The 18,228-nt window shown below is 36.7% G+C and overlaps 3 protein-coding genes across 5 annotated transcripts; 1 reads left to right on the forward strand and 2 right to left on the reverse strand.

Moving 5' to 3' along the window:
- Positions 1-1,471: 1,471 nt before the first annotated feature.
- Positions 1,472-2,461, reverse strand: LOC132634313 (uncharacterized). Of its 2 annotated transcripts, XM_060350581.1 has the most exons (4): positions 2,188-2,461; positions 2,009-2,092; positions 1,806-1,904; positions 1,472-1,701 (listed from the first exon to the last, which is right to left on the reverse strand). In XM_060350581.1, exons 1-4 carry the CDS (start codon positions 2,302-2,304, stop codon positions 1,561-1,563), a joined length of 441 nt encoding a protein of 146 aa, XP_060206564.1. In that variant the 5' UTR covers positions 2,305-2,461; the 3' UTR covers positions 1,472-1,560. The 2 variants fall into 2 exon arrangements, with proteins under 2 accessions (XP_060206564.1, XP_060206565.1); XM_060350582.1 differs by lacking the exon at positions 2,009-2,092.
- Positions 2,462-6,124: 3,663 nt separating this feature from the next.
- LOC132633092 (protein HEADING DATE REPRESSOR 1) lies at positions 6,125-11,048 on the forward strand. The gene is made up of 3 exons (XM_060349309.1): positions 6,125-6,461; positions 10,089-10,414; positions 10,526-11,048. The coding sequence occupies exons 1-3, from the start codon at positions 6,368-6,370 to the stop codon at positions 10,730-10,732; spliced, it is 627 nt and encodes a 208-aa protein (XP_060205292.1). The 5' UTR covers positions 6,125-6,367; the 3' UTR covers positions 10,733-11,048.
- Positions 11,049-11,495: 447 nt separating this feature from the next.
- On the reverse strand, positions 11,496-16,370 carry LOC132633091 (uncharacterized). Of its 2 annotated transcripts, none has more exons than XM_060349308.1 (6): positions 16,164-16,370; positions 15,153-15,407; positions 14,883-15,056; positions 14,638-14,744; positions 12,673-12,998; positions 11,496-12,245 (listed from the first exon to the last, which is right to left on the reverse strand). In XM_060349308.1, the coding sequence occupies exons 1-6, from the start codon at positions 16,254-16,256 to the stop codon at positions 11,680-11,682; spliced, it is 1,521 nt and encodes a 506-aa protein (XP_060205291.1). In that variant the 5' UTR covers positions 16,257-16,370; the 3' UTR covers positions 11,496-11,679. The 2 variants fall into 2 exon arrangements, with proteins under 2 accessions (XP_060205291.1, XP_060205290.1); XM_060349307.1 differs by having other exon boundaries at positions 15,153-15,410.
- Positions 16,371-18,228: the final 1,858 nt, after the last annotated feature.

An 18,228-nucleotide genomic window follows, 5' to 3' on the forward strand; every position in this document is an offset into this window, starting at 1 on the left:
TTTATAGTATTTAATTGAGAGAAATTTAAAGTGCCTAATTGTTGCAAAGTAGCTATAATTGAGAGAAAGAGAAGAGTGAATTGGTGTGGATAAAAATAAAATGGAGAGGGGTTTATATAGGGGTGGGGGATGGATTAAAGTGTATAAAAAAAGTTTGGTGGGGTTGGAGAACAAATGGACCGTTGGCCAACGGTCCAATGGGTGCAGCAATTTTTTTTACTGGTTTTAACCTGCCGGATCCGATTAACCGATTAATCAGTCACAATTTTTGAAAACCGGCCTGGTATAGAATCCCGGTAGACCGGAGATCTGTAAACTGGTTCACCGGGTCCGGTTACGGAACCGGTTAAACCGGGTCCGGTTGAACCGGTTGACAGGTTTACTGCCGGTACACCCTTTCGTCAAATAGTTGGACTCCGTTGACGACGGGTGTCTTTAGGGGTCCAGAACCAAAATGGCTCAAAAAAAAACATTTTGAACCAAAATGCCCCAACAAAAAAAAAGTTACTAAACTACCTATAGCGCAGTATTTTACTGCGCTATAGCACTAACGGAGACGGACCCGTTAAGTCCTATAACGCAGTAAAATAATGCGCTATACGACATACACCGAAACGTATAACGCATGATTTTACTGCGTTATAGGACCCCATAAAATTTTCCATTCTTCCCTTATTACGTAATTTTATCTTTTTTACGTAATTTAGTTGTATATTAATCATGCTTTAAGACTCCAAAACTTCAATATTTTATATAGAACTCTAGTTATATTTGTACAATTAATAAAATAGGCTCAACACATCAAGAATACGTAATACATTGAATTGTCATTTTAATAGTTGAAAAATGCTCGAAGTCCTTTTTTGTTTGAAGACTTGTAGTCATTAGCTTTAAGTTATTTATCTTTTAGGGTTTCGTCTTATTTTTAAATTAATGCTTAACTTTATTTCGAATGTGTCATGTTTTTTTTATTATCAATAATAAAGACTAATGATAATATTTATAAATATGCAAAAAATGTATAATATTTATGATAAATTGTACAACACTAATGTATATACACTATCGAGGATGAGTCCCACATGTAGTATGCCGGAGACTATCCCTAGGCCTAAGGCTCATACCATCCCCACCGCCCTCGCCATCGTCTCCGTCGCCCTTTTTCCTCTTAATAACCGGGCGCTCCAAGTCATGATCATCTCCTCTTCCCCAAGCCCTTAACTAGAACATGCTTCTTCTTGGGATCTTGTCCCGCTGCCACGCTCAGAACCTCAGGATGAGCTGGGTCTGGAAACTCGACCTCTTCTTCGTCGGGAGTCGCCACCGCAGGCGCCGAAGGATGAACCTGAAAAATATATAAATATTAGTACCATTTCTTATTTATGTTGAATACATTAACGTTATTTATTTAATCAAACCTGTGTGTCAACGGGCGCCTGAGAAGGCTCCTGAGATGGGTCTGTAGCCTCCTGAGATGGATGTGATGGTGAATATGAGGTAGTCTCCTGGACGAGATGTTGTTCGAAGTCCAAGTAAAGGTTATAAAAATTAAATAAACATTTACCTTATATTGAATAAAATTAGTTTAAGTAAAAAACTTACATGCGCCTCGGTAGTCTCATGAGAAGACACCTCTACCTCGGCAGGCTGATGAGAATGCTCCGGAATGGGCAGCTCTTGTGGACCCACTGGCGCCGAATCCTAAAATATGAAAAAAATAAAATAATAAGTACTTTAAATGATCAAATATGTATATTAAATATTGACCTTATGTTGAATAAAATAAATTTTAATAAAAAGCTTACCTGTGGCTCGGTAGTCATATGGGAAGACACTGCTGGCTCGGCAGACCCATGAGAAAATGCCTGAGTGGGTGGCTCTGATGGACCCGCTGGCGCCGAATCCTAAAATATGAAAAAATGAAATAATAAGTACTTTAAATGATCAAATATGTATATTAAATATTGACCTTATATTGAATAAAATTAGTTTTAAGTAAAAAACTTACATGCGCCTCGGTAGTCTCATGAGAAGACACCTCTGCCTCGGCAGGCTGAGTGGGTGGCTCTGATGGACCCGCTGGCGCCGAATCCTAAAATATAAAATATTACTAAATAATGAATAATATATATATATATATTTAAAATAAATAATTTAAATGAACAAATAAGTATTTTAAAAACTAACCGGGATCAAAAACTCATCAAAGTCAAGAATCCGGGCTCCCTCTAAATTCCTCACAGGCCGCTCATCAGCTAATGAAGCGCGTAACGCCGCCCAATCAACGTTATCACGCTCCTCCATGTATGCATTATGACTCGGCTGTGATGAAGACCCGGGTATCTCAGCAAGTAAGAGCGCCGGCGTAAACGTAGGTGAGTCTCCAGGTGAGCTGCCACCGGCCTGGAAGGGCTGCGGATGGACTAGACCGTGAACGCCCTCTGGAATGGGATCGGCCTCGTCCACCTCATCTACCAGTCCTCCACCACCAGGTCCTCCGGCAGCAGCACCGCGTCCTCTATGCGCACGGCGTCTTCCAGCAGCACGGCGTCCTCTGCCAGCACGGCCTCCTCCTCTGGGAGCCCCCGGTGCTGCCTGATACTCAGCCTCCAGAATAGGCTCCGCCATGCGCCTAATCTCGCCTGCCTGGCGGATACCATCCTCGGAAATCCTAACCATCTCCGCGGCAAGCCCCGCAAGCCCAGGGTAAGGCATATGCTCTAACCCCAAGATGCGTAAACGTTGTACGGCCACCAGCTGCATTTGTGTTTAACAGAAACAAAAAAAGTTTATTTTTAAAACGTAACAAATAATGAAATTAGATAAATCTAAATACGATAAACTTACCAATGCCTCGTACTGCCCCGCGAGTGCTGAATATCCTATATCCCTAGGGGGACGCAAAGCTGGGTTGCCAATCAATCGGCGTGTGATCTGATGATACCAGCGCATGTAATGCTCAATGGGAGTCAAATGACCGACCACCGCTAAAGTGCCCAACCTGTTCTCCCAACGGTGGAGCTGGACATCCATGAAAGCCAAAAAATTATCATCAATGGCAGCCCGATCGTCCCGCTGGTAGTGTCGGAGCTCATGACGGACATCAGGGGGTATACTCTGTGTATGCCCAAACTGTCGTAAGACACGCTCGGGCATGTTATCCTCTACGATGTCCAGGTGTATCAATGGACATCGCGACCTCCAAACCCCCTGACCTGCCCTACAGAAGGGGGGCAAACCATCTAATATAGCAGTGTACGGCGTCCATATAAATAGCTGCATAACATATAAATACAAATCAGTGATCACCATGTAGAAAAGACGTTTAATTAAATTATTAATGTAAATTTAAATAGTTTTACCGCATCATCCGTCATGTGATCAAGCTGGTCCCGGAATGGAAGAATACTGTGGTGCGTATCAACATCCCGGTCAAAACCCGTTGTCCACCTCCTCGCATAAGGCATGTCAATCTCGAGGTGATGTCTAGGTACGGGCTGAAAAGGCAGCATCCTCTCCCACGCCCATAACTGTAAGCGATATTAGAAAATACGATTTTTTAGTCGCCCTTTCAAGAGGTTTGTTGACATTACAGGAACGCACACTTAAATATTACCTAGAGAAGAGCAAAAAATTCACACACATCTCTGACAGCACCAATAGACGCTCGGCACAGGCATCTGTAAAGATACGCCAAAACAGCACCGCCCCAGCTGTAGTCTCCCAAACGGTCCAGATGCTCCAAAAAAACCAAGTAACGTAAATTGACAAAGGCACCCGATGAATTCGGGAACAAGATGCCCCCGAATATAATAAGCAGGTACAAACGGGCATGACGATCAACATCGTCCTGCGGGGTGTCGTCGCCAATCGGATCCAGACCCTCCAAATAAGTGCAGAGTGCACTAAGCTGAACCCGACTCTGTCCAGATATCTGGCCCGCGGCATCAGGCACGAAGTGGGTGAGCCTAGTCAACTCTGTCACCCACGTCCGACCAGGAAGAGGCTCGTACCGAGTGTACAGTGGCTCTCCATCAACCCGCAATCCAAAGAGGAACTCTACATCCTCAAGTGTAATCGTGGCCTCACCAGTGCGAAGATGGAAGGTATGTGTCTCTGGCCTCCACCGCTCAACCATGGCCGTGATGAGCGCCCAATCATGTTGTACCCGACCAACGGACACGCAACGGTAGATGCCGCCCCGAAGCAATATCTCTAACACGCGAGGGTGTGGGGGGTGCTCGCGTAAAAGAGTCCACGCTCTCTGCAGCCTACGGGGACGGAGCCTAGTCGATATCCCTATAGTAGCGGCCCATAATAACTCTGACCTGTGATTGTCTTGCAAAGACAATACTGATCTATCAGCGGGCCCCGGGTGAACAGCGGGCCTCGGGTGATCATCAGCCCCAGGGGGAATATTCGGATCCATGAAAGAGTCCGGTCTGTACAAACTAAATTAGTCATTATTCTTGAAATGAAAGATAAATTATATTAACTAATCGAAATTTAGCAGTAATATTTGGAACTATATTTTGAATATGTGATATATTTTTAGTTGACCAAATAGCCAACACAACTATGATAAAATTAAACTAAGAGTTCATATTTGTCGACCACATATTTTCCTATAAACTTTACATTTTTTTTGTTAGCTTATGTATTTATGAAAAGAAGAACTTTAACTATTCTTTTTAAGATAATTTTTTTTATTTAACATATTTATTCATGCTTTTAAAATTGTATAGATTAACATTTCATAATCGTTTACAACTTGTTTGGATGGTTGTTACCTATTGTATTATATTATGTTGTTAGTATAAATAAAATGTTTGCTTTGATTGCTACTTTAATTTTATTGTTATGTAACGACGAGAGGTTCTATTTTATGTAACCACTGATTTGGTCCTATATAATACAACATAATATGATAAATGTCAAAACAATACATAACAATCATCCAAACAAAATGTTAACAATATAATAATTCATTACCAATCAACTTCTTTCAATTCATAAAGAATATTTAACAAATACTCAATTAACAAAATAATAATTCATTAACAATTCATAAATAATTAACCAAATTCAACTCATAAACATATAACAAATTAACAATGTTAACAATTCATAAATAATTAACCAAATTAACAACTCATAAACATATAACAAATTAACAATGCATAAACATTTAACAATTAACAATTCATAAACATTTAACAAATAATGAATTAAACCAAAAAAAAAAAAAAAAACGGAACAGTGGCCTAAGCCACTGCCCCCAGCCGATCAAACCCCCAAAAAAAATGAAATTTGATTTTTTTTTAATTAATGACGATTAAATGTTAAACATGCATGCAATATAATGTATATAACAAAATAATAACAAAAGTTCATACTAGAAAACCTTAATCGAAGATTTTTTGTAGATATTTTAATCGAGTTGTACGCCGCTTTTTCTCAAAATTCAAACTTAGAATCTTGCTCCTTGACTTGAATATACCGAGAATCTAAACTTTCCGGATGAAATTTACTAGAAAACGATGTTTTTAATGCGCGGGGACCACCGAAGCTTGGCCTCCAATGGCGTTTTTGAAATTTTTTTGCCACTGGAGGGGGCAGTGGTGGAACCCGATCGGGTTATAGTGGTAGACTATAACGCATGATTTTACTGCGTTATAGGAGAGAGGCAAAGTCTTATAACGCAGTAAAATCATGTGTTATACGTTGCACCGTATTGCGCATTATTTTACTGCGTTATAGGACTTAACGGGTCCGTCTCCATTAGTGCTATAGCGCAGTAAAATACTGCGCTATAGGTAGTTTAGTAACTTTTTTTTTTGTTGGGACATTTTGGTTCAAAATATTTTTTTTGAACCATTTTGGTTCAAAATATTTTTTTTTGAGCCATTTTGGTTCCGGAGCCGTGTCTTTAGAGAAATCAGAAAAACCAACGTAACATTTTGTTCCAAATAGAAAAAAACAAAAAAAATAAGGTGTGGGGTCCGGCATGGATAGGAACACAAAACAAGAAACTAAGCATCACCGAGAAGAACAAAAAACCAAAATAACAGAAACAACAATTAAATCAGAACCGTTAAATATAAGCCTTGATCATTTCGTCACCCTCTATGCTTCTTTCCTAAACCATATCTTCTTTTATACTACTTGTCAAAAAAGGCCTCAATATTTGTGTGAAAAATAAGGTGGGTAATAAACGTTTCTTGATCACACCTACAACGACAACCAACACTAAGTTCAACAACTCCTACGCTATCAATTCTCTCTCTTTTTAGCTCATAGAATAAGAATTTCCCTTTATTTTCATCTCTCTGTTTTTGGATGAGTTTTTGAAAGTTGAAAGTGATATATGGAGGTAAATAAGCAGAAGATGGAAGGGATTCTTGAGGGATTTTCACCAGTTACTTCAACTCCTGTTTTCTGGAAGTCAAGGAAACGATCTGGTACTATTTCTCTTCCCTTTCCTCTGAATTTAATTGTTGATTGCATGTATGTCATTTTTTGAGTTGAAAAATGGAGTTGATTGTTTGTGAGTTGCATGCGGTACACTAGATCTCTGTCTGCAAAGTGGAAATCACTAGGATATACAGATTTTAAGTGAATTCTTGTCATTTTGAGTTCTAAAATTATTACTCTTTCTAAAAAACAAAATGACATATTTAACTCTAAAATTTCGTTTGGCTTGTTTTAGAACTCAAGATTCAAAAGTTTCATTTCTTTCTTAAACTTCGTGTCCAGTCAAACACAAGACTCAAAAGTTTCATTTCCAGTCAAATTACCCATATAAATTGGGACGGCCAGTAATAATTGTTGGGAATCTTCTTCGCTTTCTAATAGTTCAAAGTAATTGAGGTTTTAAGACTAATTCCTAAAATTACGAGAGATTTTGACTAAAATATCCTTAATTATTGATTTTCTTTTCTTGATTTTGTGAAACATCAATTATTTTGGATTTCGGAACAACAGAGGTTGGGGGAATAGAGGGTAATTTCGTCAAACGGTAGCTAGATTCGGTGGCGACTTTGCCGACACGTCATTGCTATATCTAGCTAATAACAAAGTTTGATCTTTGAATAAAAATCAATTTCTTGTAAATTACTCCGTGACTTATTAGTAGTAAAATATTGTTTTTGGTTGTCTTTGTTGTGACGAGTGTGTCCGGATAAATTCATTACATGTTTCTTCTGCGAATTTTCACTTATTTATTAAGGAATTTGCGTGTATAAGTATAAGCTATGACCGATTCCTGTTATAATATATTATTTTAGAAAGACTGCTCTTTTTCACACGGATCTTGTCTAGGACATGGTGACTTGGCCCTACGTTGTTGACTTTGTATTTTTTAATGTACGCATGTTTTTTTTTCTTTTTCGGAAAAGGGTCAAATATATCTCTGTACTATCAGAAAAAGGTTAAATATACCCTTCGTTATACTTCATTACTTTGGGTCTAAATATACCCTTCCCGTTATACTTTGGGTTCAAATATACCCTTTCATTATATTTTGGTCCAAATATACCCCTCCTCTGTTAAAATTATCCAAAGTGGACATAAAATATGACGTGACATTGACAACTCGGTGAGGTGGACACCACATGGCATGCCACCTCACCATCCCAACCCATTTACCCCTCTCCTCCCCTTCTTCTTCCATCACTACCATTATTCTGAGAAATTTGAATTTGAATTGCTCCGAGAAGCCATGCCAACTTCTTTATGTTAAGTTTTCAATTACTATTTTTAGATATCCTCGATATTAATGGTTTAAGGACAGCGGAAAAAGCGTTTCTTTCCCTGCAAAACACATTGATAGATTTATAGTAATTTGTTTGAAAGATACATTTATAGTTTTTATTTTAATATTTATGAAGGATTATTTAGAATTTTAAACTTAAGTGATGTAGAATTATGCTATATTACGTTTCTGCAACACTGAACTGAAATTATATTTGAACTTTATATATAGTAATGCTTACATCTGATGGCACAAGTGTTAAAAAAGAGAGATTTTGAAATTCCAAAGTAGATATTTTGTCTTTTCTCAAGGGAGAGAAAGAGACCGTGCAAATCAAATGTACAATTTTTAAATTGTTCATATTCGAAATTATTTCTTAAAAATTATACTCCAATGAGGTCTGTTTTTTAGGCTTCTTTCAGTTTCTTAGTAAGAATGGGTGTGGGTATTCTGCCTAAATAGTAGACACAGGTAATAAATAAGAGAATACTAAAGATCCCGTAATATACAGTACTCCTACACGTTTTGGAAAGTGACGCAAAAGATTTATTCGCTTACTTCTTTCAGTTTTTGTTTCCTTTTGTGGTTGAAAAAAACTGTAAAAGATCTGAATATCTGTACTGAATATCTGTACTGGAACCGGTAAAATTTGATTCAGGATTTCAATACTGTGAAAATTGGATTCGCATAAAACATAGATCGATGTACGCAAATTGATATAAGCTAGGGTTTAGAGGATACAGAAATGCTTTACCATTTCAAATTAGTGATTTGGGTAGCTGACTTTGTTGCAGTGAAGTTGAACGGAGATGATAACAAAATAGGGGAAAAGCGTATTGAAGAAGAGATCAAACTAATTGAGGCTATAGAAGCACTTTCTACATTGAATCTAATGTGTGAAAATACGTAATTCTGTGTGTATACAGATAGATACAAACACATATGGGTGTGTATTAAAATAACAATGTTAAACTGTCATTGTTGCCAAAATAGTTCATAAAAAGGATCTGAAAATTTAGTAATGGAACCGGTGAATTTCATTTCAGGATTTGGATACCGTGGAAATGGGTTGGGATAGTGAGGTGGCATGACATGTGATGTCCACCTCACCGAGTTGTTAGTGCCACGTCACATTTAATGTCCACCTTGGACAATTTTAACGGAGGAGGGGTATATTTAAACCCAAAGTATAACAGGAAGGGTATATTTGTACCCAAAGTATAACGAAGGGTATATTTAAACCTTTTCTGATAGTATAGGGGTATATTTGACCCTTTTCCGTTTTTTTTTCCCATAGTGGACCCTTTAATTTATTTGGGAATTCTTCGAGATGCGTTTGAAGATGACTTGTGGAGCTTTAAAAAGACTTGCGAAGAATTGTCCAAAATTAAAAAGAAAAGGGAAGTTTCTGGCTAAATTGTAATCCCACCGTATCAAAAAGTGTTCACTTATCCTTTTTTTTTCTCAAAAAGAGTGTTCACTTACCAAATCAAGAAACAATTAACTTTATTCTTCCAAAATTGCCCCTTATTAAGTGTTAAGTGATCAAATTTCAATATCTATTTAATTAAGGATAGTTTAGTCAAATTACCAATTTTTGCGTAGGAGTTAGTATTTTCTTTAAGGGGTGTGCAAATGGTTAATTGGACACTCTTTTTGATCCGGAGGGAGTATGTGTTAAAATTTTCAGTAAATAAGTACAAATGATATATTTCGAACCAAGTAAATCAAATGGATTGTGGTAGAATCGTGAACTCTAACCCACAAAGGTCAAATCGTGAATCCGCCACTGCCTGATAGTTTTTTCAAGAACGATTGTCAAATAGCATTCTTGTTTCTTCCATGTGATCAACTGGAGAAGATTAGTACTTAGTGAGCGGATGAGCTCTTGAGCTTCGTATATGGAATTTTTCTAAACTGGAATAGTATTTCCAACAAAATGTTATTTAGATGATGGGCTAGCATATCAGACCTTTATTAAATCTTCATATCACTTTTGTTGGATCTATAAAAATCACGGGAAAGAGAAGCAACCTGTCAAGGGAAAACCGATTAAGATGCTATAATACCAGTGTCTAATTGGCCCAAGGAATATATTGTTTATGTTGACGAGAGTGACTCGTGATATTTGAACTTGAACCAGTCATCAACTTCTGAACATACTATAGTTGTGCTGGTTTTTTGAAGAATATACTTTTGAAATTGTAGTCCTATTGCATTTCATGCTACTGAAAGGTAGTAAACTGATGACTATAAGCCCAATAAACACACATTTCACACAATTCATATTTTGTATAATACGTTCTTCATGCTAAGAAAATATTTCACCTAGTAGCCAGTGTGAAGAACTTGGACAACCAAGTCACTGCTAAAGCTGATGAAACACCTCAAAAGCAAGAAGAGTCTTCAGCTGATGAAAAGATGCAGGAATCCCAACCCTCTACTGAACTTACTGAGCGTAGGAAGGCGCTATTTGAACCGTTGGAGCCAGTTACGAATGCAAATGGTCGAAGGCCGTCAGCTGAATCTTTGCTACCCCCACCAGACTTTGACGCTGCTTGCTACCCCAAAGGTTGGCTTGCTGGAAAGAGACGGAAGCTTGTAAATGTGGATGTTGTTGAAAGTATGCGAAGAATTGCTCTACAGGAAATGAATAGAAAGGTGATGTTCTCAAAATTACCATTTGTTTGCTTCCTAATCTCCTTATGTGTTCAATTTTACATCTTGCCCAGTTTAAATTCAACAGAAACACTAAACATGACAATGCTGCAGGATCGTGAGATTGACGGTCTGAACGAACAGTTAGAAGCAGATGCTCAATGCCTGGAACATCTGCAAATACAGCTGCTAGAAGAAAGAAGCAAGCGTGCCGATGTAGAGAGGCAAAATGCTACGTTGCAAAGCCAGATAAATATGCTTATGAATATGATGCAGGACAACGATGATGGCATTGATGATGAAGGTACAGATGATTCTTAATTAGTTGGCTTCTTTATTTTTTTGTAGATTACTTTAGACAATAATAGGACAGATATAGAAGGTTGTTGTTGTGCTTTCAAGATGTAATATATATCTATCTGCGAATGCCGCTAGTGTGATTCGCAATACTATTTGCTGTTCAAAAGCGCTACTCCTTGTGTAAGATGTTAGTGTGTTAGTACTTCCTTTATTTGATCTAGTGTAATGGGCAAGTGGATGATGTCCTCAAACCTTCTTACATTTGGCCTTGTCACCCTCTTAACAACGTTATGACTTTTATGGTGAATGGCAACAGTTTCTGGAAATGTTACTGAAATTGCAAGAAGCCTGCTTTTCTTTGAAATTTCAAGTCTCGTCATAAATTGTCAAATAAAATGAAAGGTAGTATTTAATCATGCGAGTGAGTGTACTGTATGTGGCAAATGCTGTACCATTGGGCTTGTGGTTTGGTTGGTATTTTATTCAAAAAGTTTTAGACTGGAGACCAATAGGGCAATCCCTGACTTGCAATATTACGAAGTCGAGATAGTAAGAAAGAAGAAACCAAGATTTACATTCATCAAACAAAACCAGAATTTTCATTTTACTAAAAAGAAAATTATTTCGAAAGACTTCCGAATGAACAAAATAACAAATCTATCCTATTCTATGTGAAGATTCTGTTTGTCAAAACCACTTAGATGCATGTTTTGGTAAATTTTAACGCAAAATGATGAAACTATGTCATTTAGAAACTATTCAGACGACTTGAGAATACTGTATATTCCACAAACTAAAATAGAAGACGACTATATATACTATATCCGCACAACATCTAGAAGGCTTTGATTACAAGTCAAATCCTAAACTGGACACTGTAGCTAAGCAGTGTCTTGGAGGACGCTATGCCTGCTATATACAAGAGTAACTTTACCATCCTTTTGGATGATGATAAAACTAAGCTGATGCTACCTAGCTTGGTAATCGGAATCTTCATAAATATTGAACAAAAACTGAGGCAACGATGCAATTCTTGGCAGATTCAGTAACAGATCCCCTACCGAGTCTTTTCTTGACATTGACAGAGCTGGATCATTCGATTTATCCTCTGCTGCAGAAGGATCTTCTGCAGTAAAGAAACTGATCCATTCATCAGTTTTCTTTCCTCCAACTGCAACATCGCAATAGTTTTCACTCTTATGAGCTGTTGCAGGATCCTTCTGAAGAAGACAGCACAGAGAATTGACCCTTGTCATGAGGGATTTTTCATCTGATGCTGGCATATTTTGAGTGTCACTAAACAAGCACCTCGAGATCTCTTCCAGAATCTGCAAGCTTTGCCGTTCATCACTGGATAGGTTTATAACTTCAGAAGTTCCCTGCTCAGATAAACGTTGTTCAAAGTGGCTCACTAAATCTTTCATTGACATGGAAGTATGTAGACCAGGCACTTGGATCTGATCTAGGTTCCTGAGGCCTTTCAATTGCTCCATATCTCTACTCATGACATCATGAATTGCCCTTGTATCCATCACTGCAGGTTAAAGGATAGTACAGCTAATTAAAAGGCATTCACGGAAAGCAAGCCTTAACAATGACATAATTATTTTCAAAAGAAACTAGAACTGATTCAGGATCAGTTGAGACCATATCATGATTATGTGCAATAAAGCCTCAACTATAATTTGGATGTGTCGATGGTCTTGATTATAGCAAATTGCTCAAGATATGCTTAAACACTAATTGCTCAAGATATGCTTAAACATTAACTTCAAGAAAAAATGAAAACTGTAGCAGCAGAAAAGGAATGTAATCTCTAGAACCACCACAGCCCTTCTTCCACCAAGCAAACATAAAATTAAGAAACGTAAAGAAGAGAGAAATAAGATGGCACCACGCAGAAGTATCGAACTTCTCAAAAAGCTTAGGGTCCTACTAGACGAGCATTAATATATAATTACCTGAGCTGGGTGAAGGTGTTTCTGGATGAATGTTCTCCAATCGTCTACTAACAAAATCTTGCTCTCCGTTTGAAGAAGAAGAATGGGCTCCTGAAGGTGAAGCGGCACCATGCAAGTTGAGAAAGGTGGTACTTCTCTCATTATTCATATTAAATTCCGAGTCAGACACATTTGGGTCATCAAATGCTGAAATTCTGGATTCAAAATGTGGAGAATCTAGTGTAATCTCTGGTTGTTGACTTAGGAAGTTCAGACGGGGATCACATTGAACAAGCTTTTCAAAGTGCTTTCCTAGCAAGCCTTGTCCACACTGTAAGTAATGTCGCCTACAAACAAACAAAAAAAGAACCAATTAAAAAGGGAGGAGAGTTTTAACATCAAAACTGAACCCATTGACATAATAATCAAGGAAATGCCAGCAATTGCGATCATAAATAGGTCTAACTAAGCAAGCATAGAAACATCTGTACCATTATGTCGAGTTCATACACAACTTAAACACAATAAATGACAAAAGGCCGATCCGGATGACTACAGCCCCGAAAAATGGGATTTAGGCCTTCAGGGTGCTGCAGGTGAGGTTCAGCCGGCCGATTTATTATTTTATTTTATTTGACAGAAAGGGGACCATAAACCATCAAATTTTGGAGAAAATCTATTACCTTTAGTCTCCATTGAATTCATTTTACTCAACATCAATCAGGCAATGATTATTAGGTCGTTATATAGGTGGGCTCTTATCAAAAGAAAAAAGGAAAGGTTATTACACAACAAATACAAATTGAGTCAACCATTGAAACTTCATTACAACTACTGATATTTCACCAAAGTCTCGACCAATTAAAACATTAAATAAGGTATTTTACATTATTTGTCTGTTTTTTGCAATTTGTATACATTTAGAGAAAAGTGATACTTACGAGGAATTTGTTTGTCAAAGGGTTGAATACGGGCGGCATTATGTGGACTTGAGAGGGTCTAAAATTTCTCTGGCCCTCTATGTAGCCTCCGGTGTCCTCAATGTAGTCTCTAGTGTTTCTACTTGTACGCTACGAGAATGCAGCTGAAATGACCACACTAACGTCCTCTACATACATAGAGTGGGACAATAGGTTTGTCTAAATTAGAAGAAGAAACTTAAATCCAGATGAAATGGCGAAGTGACGTGGTTTAATTTGATTCCATACTTCCTCGGAAAATTTCTACTACATAATTATCGGACGACCTAACATACTGAAGACTTTAGTTCTTGTTTAAGAAATCTTCAGTTATTGTAGTATTCAAGCTGTAATACAGGAGGTGCAACTATTTCAAAAAATGCAGTTTATGCATATACACCCTGTAGTGTATTGGTATGCTAGGGACTTGCTAAGGACAAGCTCTACGTTCAATTCCGAAAAATGCTCTAAGTGATATCCAACAAATAAACGAACGAAAAAGTGAAAATATTTAGATTAGTGTTGATCACATGCAAACTACAGTCGTTACATAATAAAAACAAGATATGATTTCTAACTTTATAGAATAAAAAGAGGTAGAACAACATTAGTGGAGAAATTTCCCGACAATTAGCTCTCAGTCACTATCTGACACTTCTAGTGAAGGATAGAATAAGCAACAAAGTGGGATGAGAATCATGAGATCACAGGGCCAAATCCAAGTTGAGGCAAAAACACTAGGTAATTTCTTCCTATCTGTCCAGGCCTTGGTGACAAAATTACCTAGTACTTTTGTACTTGTGCTAGTGGAAGGTAGCAGGTACCGGTAGAATTAATTGAGGTGCGCGCAAGCTGGCCCCGACACCATAGTTATTAAAAAGATAAGGCAACAGATGAGATGAGTACTCGGGGAGTCAGCGTCGCAGAAAAACAAGGAAAATCTGGTAAAGGCAACTACAATAAGTGCCGGTGCATAAACACATCAAAGATAAATTGCCAACAAGTAAAAACAAGATCAGAAACATACTTGTGTATGCTAGCCTGTCCTCCAGTAAAATCAGATGTTGCTTGCCACAGAGTATGCTTCCTAGGTTGTGGATTCGTCTCCCTGAAGAAAAGAGGTTGTCTTGCTAGCTGCAACAAAAGAATCTTTATGTACTTTCATCACCTTTAGGGTAATAGTTAAGAGTATTATGGAAGTAAATTCGCCAATAGCGGCAGGAAACAGTTCCACAATAATAACAACAAAAGAGATGGCTCATCACCACTTACCACTACATCTAAAGTTCCAGGTCCATCATCGGGGTAACTTGCCTTCAAACCCATAATATCCGACCACTGGATTTCTATCTTATTCTTGAGACCACCATCAAGGACTTCCCAAACAAGTTTATGCTTCGCAAAGTAACATTTTGCTACTAAGTCCCCTTCGTATCTCGACTTATACTGCACATACACAACAGAATTCCAATCACTTCTAGCGCTTCTAAACTTCAACTTATAGATTACAAACTATGCTCAAAACTAAAACATCAATATTACCTCCCAACTCCCAATTCTCAGAACTTTGGCAGGAAAGTTCGAGGCTTTGAGCTTTTCGATAGTTCCAGAGTTACCCTTCTGCTCCTTCTTCCCATGATTTCCCACCTTTGAGTTGTTCCCCTGAGCAAGCTTCATCTGGATCAAATCCAACAGTGATGGGCTCTTCCTTAGCCTCAAACCTAATGGACTCGGCTCATCTAACGGGTTGTACTGCGACGGTGGTACTGGGTATCCATCAGCTCCTACAACTAATTGCTGCTGTAGGAAAAAGATACGCGATTCATATAAGCTAATCATACAATAAACTTCACAAGAACCCCCCTAAAGCAGTATAAAATGGCTAGCTAGTAATAATCCCTCAATAAGCATAAGTCTACTACTTATACCCAATTCAACCAATAATCATTCTTCTATAGAAATTAATAAAAGTTTTATATGACACTCTTCCATTTTCTATCTGCTACACCTTTCTATATTTACATACTGTTTGATAAGGATAAGCACATAAAATTAGATCCATTTTTGAGGGGATTCATATTAATATTATCAATCAGAATAATTCAATTAATACAGCTAATTTGCTATGTGTACGAGAAAGTCACTTAGCAGGAAATTGCAAGTAATTATACTTAATAAGCATTGATTTACAATCTATAATAAATGGTAAGTCGCCTGCTTAATTAATTAACTTAAATCCTTAACCTTAACATTCTATTTTGTAATTAATTCCCCTTATTTATATTAAACTTATGTCTAGAAAATCTTTTTTTTTTTTAAAGCTCGTGTCCACGTAACGCTATAATGAAGATGAAGGAACATATACATCTGTTATTACTATATGCTATATAGCAACCAAAGCACAAACACAAAATCTGTAGACAATTGAAAGGCACAGAAATTGAACAGAAAAAAAAGCATATCTAGAAAACAAAATTAGCAGAGAGCATGTGTACAAATTTGTGAACATGCAAAAAGAAGTAAAAACAGAGAGACAAAGAGAAGAGAAGAGACTTGGATAGAAGAGGAAAGTTTTGATCGCTTGTTAAGTGGGCCATGTGCTTCATCCAAAGCATCCTCTAATTCCACCTTCATCAATTGAACCATAGTTCAAAACACCAAGAATTGTTCTTAAACTAAAATATCTAAAACCTCTTATGTTTGTTATGAAGAAGAGAAATCAATGTTCGTTTTTACTACTACTCCCTTAATAATTATAAATTGACAATGAAGCTTCCACTATATATATATATATATACACTTAAAAAAAATAAAAATAAGAACACGTGTCGATAACACGCGCTTGTAATGTACAATTGGTGTGCTTTGGCGGCACGTGAGTCACGTGAGGAGTTTTGGATAAAACGCGTGACAGGGCATAAATTCGGGAATGTTCGGGTATCGGCTGCGATGGGGTTAAGGTGACACGTGGAAGAATCTAACGGTAGATGACACGTAAAGGCTGAATTGGACTGCGTTTTGGATAATGTTTTGGACGGATTGCTTTTTAGTTTTTTTTTTTTTTTAATATTATTTTGTCGGGTTTTGGATGACGGAATAAACACGCGTGTACCTACTTACTTACTTCCTACTTCTTTCCTCTCATATTACGGCGGCTTTATAACTCACGCGCTGTCTTTTTAAGACCAATCATGAGTTGATTTTACACCTCAGCCCGTTTAGATTAGCCAGAAAAAAATACTTTAAAATACTTTTTAAGCGCCGAAAGTTATTTTATAAATAAACAGTTATGTATTTGGATAAAAGTGCTTAAATAATTTTTAAAAGTAAGAGTAGTATTGGAACTAACAGAAAATATAAGAAATAAAAGGTTAAAGTTGTTGGTCAAATCAAAATAATTTTTAAGCAAAAAAGAAAGAAATTGGGGTTGAGCAACTTCTTGGTTTTGGCTTATTTTAATTAATTTTTAACTTAACTTAATTTAAGCTGATTTTTATTTTAACAAACACCCAAATAAATTTAAAAATGGCTTGTAAACTGATTTGACGAACTTATAAGTCAATCCAAACTGGTCTCAATCTCCTTGACCATAAGTAAACAAGACTTTTGAATTTTATGCTATTAAATTTAAAATATGAACAAAAATATTATCCAATTTTATGATATTAAATATGTCATGTAGAAAATTCAAACTAAATAGTTGCAAAAAAAAAAAAAATAGATATATTTTAAACAGAGGAATATTACAGTATATATTATAATATTTTTTTTGTTTTTTGTTTTCTTACTTACGATCACCATATAAGTAACCTGATTGCATTAGTATTTTTTGAACTATCAGTACATAACACTTGAATCTTTTAAAAATATTTTCCTTAAATTAAATGGATAAACTCATAAAGTAGTTTCAATCCCTCTTCATAATTTCCTTCTCCACTATTCACTTAAAACTCTTATTAAATGAAAAATAAATAAATTAATATTTGGTTACCTTATACGTGATCTAGTATTATTAACAGTTCAATAATGTACATTTTTCAACTATCATCATAGTTTTACCCATTGGGAATAGTAGATTAGTTTTTATTTTATAATAGATATCTACTTATAATTACCTTTTAAATAATATGACAGTGATAGTCTTCTTATACCATCCATATGATAAAGCTTAACTCTTAAGTTTCAATCTTTCTTCATAATTTCCTTCTCCCCTATTCACCTACCACGTACACTCAAAAATGTTTAAAAGAAAAAGCACTGTGGAAAAGATGGCTCTCGGACATTAACATAAGTTTCACACTACTTTTTATCATTAAAAAAACTAATAAAGAAACAGATTAGAATATGAATGCAGGTAGTATCACGTATAGTCTAAGCAATTAGTAAGATTTAACAAGACAGAAAAAAAAAAAAAAATAGGAATGATGCATGACAACTGCTAGGCCAAGTAAACCAAGTTGGCCTGGTTGCCCTTTACCAAGTTGGTGAGAAACAGATATTTCTAAACTGATTATAACATTTGAAGTAAGAGCCCACACAAACTCGTTGAAATGCCCAAATAGCGCATACAACCACTATTACTATTATTGCTATACATCAATTCCAGGCAATTTATGCA

The sequence above is a fragment of the Lycium barbarum genome, chromosome 3, assembly GCF_019175385.1.
Source record: "Lycium barbarum isolate Lr01 chromosome 3, ASM1917538v2, whole genome shotgun sequence".
NCBI classification, from domain to species: domain Eukaryota; kingdom Viridiplantae; phylum Streptophyta; class Magnoliopsida; order Solanales; family Solanaceae; genus Lycium; species Lycium barbarum.